A 9946-nucleotide genomic window follows, 5' to 3' on the forward strand; every position below is an offset into this window, starting at 1 on the left:
TCAGGAAATGTACTACTCAAGGTAATAGTTTGATGAGCAAATAGCACATGAAAAGTTGTAAGTTGCAAATACTTGCATTGCACTTCCATGTACAAAAACCCGGCGCGCACACACACACCTTTGAAGGTTCCCTCTCACTGAGGGTTGAGCAGGGTTTGCTCTCATGTGCCCTTAAGTATGCCACTTTCTCTTCATTGGCTGCTATTCAGAATTTGACTCAAATGTGAGGACATCTTTGAAATGCAGACCAAACCAACTACTACTGTAATGTTTCCAGCCACTGAGAATTAAGTCTTCTTTTGCTCTTCCTAGCGCTATCAGAGGTTCCATTTCCTAGTTGTGACAGTAGGGGACAGAATATGGATTTGCTCTTTTCTTTAATCCTAAAGGCAGATCTCCATATAGTGACATCCCACATGGAACTGACCCTGTGCTCTTTGAACAGTATGACAGCCGATGGCAATGTTTGATAGGCCTCCTAAGTTAATAAGGCTTCAGCTATGGCCTGAGTGATGGTTTGCACTTAGCCTAGCTCAATAGAGAAGCTTTTCACCAGAAGGCTGATCACCACCAATAAACTGGCCATAAAACTGTACACACAATGACAATGAAGTACAACAGAATCTGCATTAGTAGAGGTGCGACAAGCAAACATGGTATTCTTTAAAGTATCAGGGGCAAAGCTACATTAGTCCCTTGCATCTCCAGTGAAACAGATCTTAGAAAGCATGGCTGAAAAAGGCAAAAAGCAAAAACCTGGGAAAGCTATGCCAGTCAAAATATACCAGGTAGGTTGGACACATTGCCTGAGTTTGTATCTGGCAGCTTTGTAAATATCTTAACTATAAAGAAGCACTTCATGCTTCTCTTGCCAAGGCTCCACTGTCCCTCTTGCAGTATTAAGACATCAAATCAGAATATGCACAGAGTTATGTTTTAATCTAAAATCACATCCCTAGGCTATTCTCACACATGATATTAAGGCCTCTCTTGCCTTACTTGTGCCGCATGTGACTATTGTCAAATTGAGGCAGAAAATGCACCAAAAAATCAGGGTTTTCTGTCTATATTTTGTTGCATCTATTCATATCTGACTGCAGAACCAATGAAAGCATAACACCAAGACATGAAATTTGCAACTTCTGTTGAAAAATGATTCTTTTAAAAATATAGTATTTTCTGCATTGAGTTCTCAATAAGCAAGTCAGGAAGGTTTAACTAGCAAGCAGTGAGCTTACAAAATAATTTTGAATCTTTATATTACATTTCATCTCTATGGATAAAGAACAGGTTCACAGGGCCTTTCTCTGAAAACCACGATATTGCTGGTCCATTCGCTGACCTCCATTTGAATGAGTAATACATAATTAATTAAAACAGCTTGGCAAATTATTCTCCTCTCTCTGAATTACATGGGTAAAGTCAGTATGGCTGAAGTCCATAATTATCAATGCTAATCCCGAGCCTTCAGTACTTCCCAAAGGATTCCTTATTGTGTAATGCCTGGTGTCCACACCACTTTATAAATAATAATTCATAAGAACAATACCAATAAGCAACTGTACATTCAAAGGCCAAATATCAAATCCTTGACACTGAACATCATGTGCACATCCAAAAGAAGAACTAAAGCCATAGAAAACTGGTCTCTCTGCTGACAGAAAATAGTGACCATTATATTTTCATAATCACGTTTAGCTCTGCACAAAAGCAGATGTTCCAACTAAAAGGAAGAGCCAGCATGATGAAATGGTTTGAGAACTGGATTATGACTCTGGAGACCTGAGTTCAAATCCTTGCTCGGCCATGGAAGTCCACTGGGTGACCTTGGGCAAGTCACACTCTATCACCATCAGAGGAAGGCAAAAGGCAAATACCCTCTGAACAAATCTTGCCAAGAAAATCCCATGATAGGTTCACCTTAGGGTTGCCATAAGTTAGAAATGACTTCAAGGCACACAATTAAAAATAATAAGAGGAACTGTTCTCATACTTGGAAAACATTCTCCTTGCCGGTCTTGCGTTCTCCTCCTCACCTTTATCAGCATCAGGATGATCCTTGGCTATTCTTATGTGTCAGCTGCTAGGCTCATAAACTGCTTGGTAATAAAGGTCTAATCAACATAAGCCCATGGAATCATCAGTGCTCTTGTGTCACAGAAGCTTAGCTGATTAGCCTAGCCATTTCTTTAATGCAGGTGTGGGGGACCTCTGGTTCTCCAAATGTTTGGGGGATTTCAACTCTCATCAGCCCCAGTCAGCAGAGTTAATGGTCAGGGATGACAGTAACGTCAGTCTAACAGAATCTGGGGCCTAACAGTTCTCAATCTTTGACCTAAGAAGAGTCCATGAGGTTTTAATGTTGATTTATTTTGCTAAATTGAATAATGTAAGTATTGCATATTCCACACTATGACTTGCAGATTAGAGGAAGAATCTGGAAAGAGGCAAGACTGGATGCTTGTGTATATAGATTTTCAGCTATGTTTTTAAAATGTATATAGTGACACAAGGTCTTATAAGAGCTCAATTTTGAAAACCCAATACAGCATGCTGGAAAATTATTAGAGCCCATCCTAAAGAGCCGATATTGAAATATTACCTATACAGTTACTGCATAGCTATGCTTCATCCCACCTCCCATATTATTGAACACTTAAGTCCTAAAAATGTGCATTTCTTCACAGGGTGTAGTGCATGCAGGAACATAATAAAAATGAAGAATGGTTGAATTATTAACCAATCCAACCAACAAAAATTAAGCAATATTCTTCTTGTTTCTTAACTGCTATAATTCTGAGAGAGAAAACAGTAAGGCCATAGTACTGTGTGCTCTCTTAAAAGAAAAATCAGCCAAATGTATATTTTCATTTATGTTGCTTGTTTGCTTTTTAAGTTCCACTATTGATTGTCCAGTAGGATTGCAAAGAATAGTCACACATTTTCTGATGTTCAATGAAAAATGGGCAACCGTTGCAACTATGTTTTTAAGATTTCAAGGACTTATTGTGAAAATTCATTTGCACCACCAACAACAAAACGTTTTTGTGGGAGGAAAAATCCCAGATTTTGTGTAAAATGCCAAGATTGATTTTTGAACAAAAAGCGATGTGTTTTGTGAAAAACACATTATTTAAACAAAATATTTTTTGCCAAAACATCCCAAAGTGCAAAATTATACAACAAAGACAAAAAAGCATGAAAAATCTTGTAATTACATGCAGCAGGATTTTTTTAAATTATTTCTTCTTGCCAAAGAGAACAAAACAAGAATTTATATCCCTACTGTTTAGTCACTGAAAACACATGGTACTTTGATAACATTTATCTGAACAGAAAGCTAGCTATTTAAAAAGAGCTGACTTAAAAAATGTATACCTCATTTGATATAGAGTTAATAACAGAGTTGCAAATGCAAATGTAGCCACAGTTTTAATTATTTTGGCAACTTTTATGGTCCACAATATTGTGTTCATTCACAATACTGTTCCTTCAATGCACTGAGAGAGCAGGAACAATGTGTGAAGATTGAGATCACTTGAGAATGCTTCAGACACATACTTCCACAATACAAACTGCCATATTGAACTTCTTCAAAGTCATTAGCAATTCTTGCAAAATCATTTGTAATCCTTCAGTACATGGAAATTAATGAACTAGATGCATTTCTGGGCTTTACCTCATTAACAGAAAATTTGGTGCCAGAGAGAAAGAAATAACATGGAAGAAAATCAGGATAGGTTGTAGCACAAAAAAAGGAAAGGGGAAAAAAGGACATTTCAACATGTTTCAGACTTTTAAAAAATCTAAAACTAACATGCACATATAAAATGAAATAACTGGGTCAGGTAAGCCTTGTATAAGTAATCTCAAATATTTTGAAATTTCTAGAGATTATTTGACAGTTTCTTCCAAAATTAATCCTGGGAGATATATCATTGACCTCTAATTTTCTAATGATTTCCATTTTGTTGGTCAAATTTACAGATGTATGAGTTGTTGTTTTTCCTAAAAGAACATGATGGGGGGGGGGGGTACATGCTGAGGCTGGTATGTATGCTTTCCTTTTTTCTCCCTCTCTGTTTTGCTATTTACAGCATGGAGACAGCTGCTGTTTACCTTCCCTGTTCTAGGAAGGCACATGCAGCAGCAGTAGGATTGGCTAGAGTAACCCTCATTTTTTCAAAGCAAGCTTTATTGCATTGTTTTCTGCAAATATGCTGCTGCAACCTAACACTAAACGTTTCTCCAACTTTCCTTTACCATCCTCACAGTGGCAATGCCGCTAAAAATGTTCCAGTTAGACAAAAGACAAGAAGAAAAAGGGAGGCTAAGAAGGTGTAAAAAGGTGCTTGTTTGTCAAAGGTTTTGGCCTGTTACAGACTGCCAAAATAAAGCTGCTTCGGGTCTCTTTGGAGGTATGCTATTTAAATGACGCATGGGTCCTAAGAGTCCGGAGGTCGCGCCAAAGCCACACTCCATTCCTAAGCACTGGAGTGCAGCTTTGGTGAAGCTGCCGGATTCTTAGGATGCATACATCATTTAAACAGCATACTTCCAAAGAGACCCAAAGCAGCTTTATTTTGGCAGTCTGTAACAGGCCTTTGTTAACTGAGGTAAGCCTGTATAATCTAAGGAAACAGCCCTGGCACAGACGCATCCATCTATTTACCAAATACAAAACGCACAACTGAGGCACAAGATTTAATTCAAAACAATACAATTAATTGGCAGTCTCACTGAAGAACCGATCAGAAGTGGGATAAGTTATATTTAGCACTTCCCTAATATCGGCTTTAAAATATTGACATCTTTCTTGAAATCTGTCAGTCTTTTGTCAAACCCACTAAAGAAGAAGTTAGAATCAAGGAACAAAGGAGGATGTTTTCATGCTTTTTGTGAACATGTATTAAGTAAAAACTGTATACATTAACATACCAGCCTCTTGGAAGCCTGTGGGTGTGTAGTAATGAAGACAAGAGTGTCCAGGCTGGTCTGTTACCCCATTATAAGAAAAGTATACATCCACTGAATTCATTACAGACTAAAAGATTCCATGTGAGATTATATCTTTGGTTACATATTAGGAAAGCTTAAAAAAGTGGTAGTTACATCTTTTTATTCTTTCCAAAAGTTAAACATCTTACAAATACAAAAAAATAGTTGTGTCCTTTACACAGGTTTCTCTAGGTACATAAACATTACTTTATTTCCTACAACTGAAACTCCATCTAAAATTTTAAAGTGTTTTGGATCACTTGAAGAGATCAAAACCAACAAATGTATTTACAGCCCTATAAATACAGTTGCATTAAAATTCAAATCAGGATTTTTTCTGAATGACAACCTAATCCTGAAGAGCACAAAGCTCTGAAGATATCGCTATTATGTGACTAAATATAGCAACTATACAGTATTTAACTTCCAAGACATAACTCAGGAACACCTATTCTGGGGATAATGCCTTCTCATTTTAACCAATTATTTCTGCAGCAAAAGCCTGCATGTTCAGGGGTCTGTTTAGTATGTATTTGTTTCTTTCTTTTTCCTGGCAGGCAGTCAAACTGGATTTCTACTTGGATTTTATGTACCTGTCTTACATCAAATTAATCACCTTTGCTATTCACTAAAAGGGTTTATGGCCTTCTTTGCCCTTGATTTCTTTTCTCCCTCTTCCACTTGCTTTGAAAATATGCCCAAAGCACTCAGCAAATTCAGTGCTCTGCCACATGCTTCCTCCCTCCTTTTGGTTAGTTGGAATTTAGATAAAAGCCAGTTACATACCTTTACAAGAAGACATTTTAGTCAACTTACCTTGTGTATATTGGAAGCTGGTTAGCATCTGTGTGGGCCACAATAATCTGATATTAATGATACCCTGATAACCAAGATCAGGCCCAGACCTAGACCTTCTCACATAAAAGGCAGCACACTTAAACCCCCCCCCTTTTTTTTTTTTCTATTTTAGATGTTGAAACAGTTCCTTTGCCCTCTCTTCTCACAGCAATACAGGTGTCTCCTCCTCTGGCAAACTGACATTAAGCTTTATTTGTACTCAAAAAGGGAGAACAGAACACTTAAAAGCTCCTTAAGAATCCATTCAAGTCACAGCATTTGTGCACATCTTCTCCTTGAATTTACTCACGGAGCCACTAAAGATCACACACAGGGATCCGGATCAAGCCACTGGTCCTACAAACACTTATCGTCTGGGACTAAGCACCAAGCAGTATACAACAGGATTAAACTCTGAGTCAACATTGCTTGGACTGGACTGCAAGACTCCTGGCTTCTCACACACATTGAGAAGTCAATCCTCATAGACGAGAGTTAAGACTTTATTGATCCTGGCCACATAACAACTCAGCATGAAAAACCGAGACCTTACCCATGTTGGGATTAGGCACTCACATTCACCACTGCAAATGGCACTGAGAGGTGAACCAAAGGCACCTCAAGCATAGATTTGCCTTGACTTTGGGGGTTTGTTCCAAGCATTCCCCAAGGATCTCACTCCCATCCCTCCATGTTCTTTACTCAAGCACCAATCTCTGCCAGGGCACAGGTTCCCCTCACCCCAAGTTAAAATGATGCTGTAGTTTTTTGTGAGTTTTTCAGGCTATGTGGCCATGTTCTGGAAGAGTTTATCCCTGATGTTTCACCAGCATCTGTGGCTTCAACTTCACATTAAAATACTGCTCTTACTATTCATCACAAAGGCCTCTTTTTCCATTTTGGAGACAGAAGCAGGTACAAGCTGTCCGACACAGGTGACGCCATAAGATGCTACAGATACACCACCCAGAAAGACAAACGTGATAATCTAAGTGAGCAATGCTAACAGAGGCATTTGCACCATGTGTCTCACAGGTCCTCTTTTTTCACAGGCAGCTTTGAACCCATCTCCTTAATCCACCCATGAGTTTCTGGTGGACCATTCTCTCTCTTACACCTGCCCACAACCCTTCCCCAGCAAAACTATCAAATCTTTGTCCACATCCACCTCCAGCCCCAAAGGTGTTGAACCCTTGAAAAGCCAGGGATGGGCTGAACTTCACATTCACCATCCTTTCCCTCTTGCAAAAAATAAAACAAAAAGTAGACTCTCTGGCATGGAGGAACCCTGAAAGCCTTCCCAGGTCCCTGCAAATTTCCATTCTATGGAGAAGTCTCAAAATGAACCCTGCCAAGGATGCATTGTTAACTGCCCTCGAGTGGATCTCGACTCATGGTGACCCTTATGGATGAGACATCTCCAAACCCCCCTGTCTTGATCTGACTTGATCTGCTGTAGGACCCATTTGTTTGTCCTTTTGGCTACCCATGGGACCATCAGCCCTCTTTTCCAGCACCACAATCCAAAAAGGATGTTGACAAACTGGAGCATGTCCAAAGGAGGGCGACTAAAATGGTGAAGGGTCTGCAAACCATGTCTTATGAGGGATGACTTAGGGAGCTGGGAATGTTTAGCCTGGAGAAGAGAAGGTTAAGAGGTGATATGATAGTCATGTTTAAATACTTGAAGGGATGTCATATTGAGGAGGGAGCAAGCTTGTTTTCTGCTGCTCCAGAGAATAAGACTCAGAATAGTGGATGGAAGCTCCAGGAAAAGAGATTCCACCTCAACATTAGGAGGAACTTCCTGACAGTAAGGGCTATTCGACAGTGGAACACACTCCTTCTCCTTGGAGGTCTTTAAACAGAGGCTGGATGGACATCTGTCAGGATTGATTTCATTGGTGTCCGAGAGCAGCTCACTGGCCTCCATGTCAAGGGGGGAGGACCCCACCCACAAAGCAGTCTAAGATATTTAGGCTGATTTCTGAGGTGATGCTTTGTCACCTCAAAGCATCTGTCAGGGATGCTTTGATGGAGAGTTCCTGCGTGGCAGAATGGTGTTGGACTGGCAGCCCTCAAGGTCTCTTCCAGCTCTATGATTCTATATATGATTCACATCTCAAATGAATGGCTTTTCTTCCTGTCTTCTTTCTTAACTATCCAGCTCTTGCATCCGTACATTGCAATAGGGAATATGATGGCTTGTATGAGTCTAACTTTTGTGCTCAGTCACATACCTTTGCATTTTAGGATCGGTTTCTGGTTCTTTCCTAGCCACCCTCCCCATTCTTCATCACAGAATCATGGAAGAGACCCCAAGGGCCATGCAGTCCAGCCCCATTCTGCCATGCAGGAACTCTCAATCAAACCCATCCAAAGAAAACCTGCAAGGAAAGAGGCTCCACCACTCTCCAAGGTAATATGTCCCACGATCAAAAAGCCCTTACTGCCGGCAGGACGTTCCTCCTAATGTTGAGGTGGAATCTCTTTTCCTGGAGCCTGCATCCCTTGTTTGGGGTCCTAGTCTCTGGAGCAGCAGAAAACAAGCTCGCTCCCTCCTCAATATGACATCCCTTTAAGTATTTAAACAGGGCTTTCATATCACCTCTTCACCTTCTCTTCTCAGTTGTAAATCTTTGACTTTGGGGGATCTGTTCTAGTTCTTTCCTAGCCCCCTCCTCCATCTCCCTGTGACTGCAGTCTCCAAGGGAAAGTCAACCAGCCCAGTTTTGTTGTTGTTCTGCTTTTGGGGGAGGAAGAGCCCTTACCGGAGCTGAGCTGCATCCAGGCGCAGATCTTGTAGACGGTGGCGGTGTTGCAGAAGAAGAAGAGGACGAAGCAGACGATGCAGGCGAGGACCAGGAGCATGGAGAGGCCGATGAAGAAGGAGGCGGCCTGGAAGGCGCCCGAGGGCAGGCTGGCGAAGTCGGTGAAGCTGCCCTGGCAGGTGAGCTCCCGGGAGAAGGCGCTGCTGCCGGTGCAGAAGTGGAAGAGGCCGAAGTAGCCCTCCTGGGGGGTCTCCACTCCGTCGCCGATCCAGTAGGGCTGGAAGAAGCAGACCACGTTGACGATGGCGAAGCAGATGGTGAAGATGGCCCACAGCACCCCGATGGCCCGGGAGTTGCGCACGTAGTTGGTGTGGTAGAGCTTGGCCGCCTCCTCGGCCGAAGGAGCAGCAGCAGAAGCAGCAGAAGCAGCAGGGACCCCCAGCAGCAGGGCAGGAGGGGCGGCAGGAGGAGGGCAGCAGCGGGACGGGGAGGAGGAGGAGGCCAGCCCCGGGGAGGGAGCAGGGCCAGCAGGGGCAGCACTGGCAACAGAGGCAGCCCCGGGCATCCTCCTCTCTCTGCCCCTCACACAGGCAGCCCGGGCATCCCCCTCTCAGCCTCCAGAGAGGCCCCAGCAGAGCCCACCCGGCTGCCTCCCCAGGAGGAGGAAGGAAGGCAGCCCCAGGCCCCTTGGAAGCCCCTGCCTCTCTCTTCTCCCTCTCTCTCTCTCTGGTGATGCTGCTGCTGGTGCTGCTGCTGGTGCGCAGTGAGGAGGACTAATGTGCCGCCTCTGGTCCTCCTCCTCCTCCTTCTCCTCCTCCTCTCTCTCACATTGGACTGAGGGATGATGAGGGATTGTGGGAAGGCCACCTGCTCTGCTGGGAAGCCCCCCTCTTTTCCCGCCCCTCCTGCGCTGAGGAGGAGCCTTGAGGGGGAAAACAGTCAGGCTGCCTCCACAGTGGGGACATAACCCGGTTTGGTCCCGCTTTAAGTGTCTCGGCTCAAGGCTATGGAATTCTGGGAGTTGGAGTTTGTTTTGGCCCCACAACAAACTCCAACTCCCAGAATTCCATAGCCTTCAGCCGAGACAAAGCGGGGCTAAACCTAGTTATGTCCCCACTGTGGAGGCAGCCTGAATAATATAGGCCCCGAGGGGTACTTCAGGCAGACAGAGGCTCGAGGGGAGGCAACAGGTGGAGCTGGGTTTCTTCTCCCTCAGAGCATACGCCCCTAAAATTGAGGGGGAGACCCCCCCTTAGTTCTTTGGGGGGGGGGGCATGTGGAAGAGAATGCTGGACGGAGACAACAAGCCACGTTTTGCCCCTCTAAGGGTGAGGGGCCTA

The 9946-nt window shown here is 43.2% G+C and overlaps 1 protein-coding gene across 2 annotated transcripts in view; it reads right to left on the minus strand.

Moving 5' to 3' along the window:
• Window positions 1-9437, minus strand: part of LHFPL3 (LHFPL tetraspan subfamily member 3) — a 250211-nt gene extending 240774 nt beyond the window's left edge. For both annotated transcript variants that reach the window (XM_042470715.1, XM_042470716.1), the window contains exon 1: window positions 8607-9437. In XM_042470715.1, coding sequence (XP_042326649.1) covers window positions 8607-9171 — 565 coding nt within the window. In that variant the 5' untranslated portion in view covers window positions 9172-9437. The remainder of the gene's footprint in view (window positions 1-8606) is intronic.
• Between the last annotated feature and the right edge of the window lie 509 nt (window positions 9438-9946).

This window comes from Sceloporus undulatus, chromosome 5, assembly GCF_019175285.1.
Source record: "Sceloporus undulatus isolate JIND9_A2432 ecotype Alabama chromosome 5, SceUnd_v1.1, whole genome shotgun sequence".
NCBI classification, from domain to species: Eukaryota; Metazoa; Chordata; class Lepidosauria; order Squamata; family Phrynosomatidae; genus Sceloporus; species Sceloporus undulatus.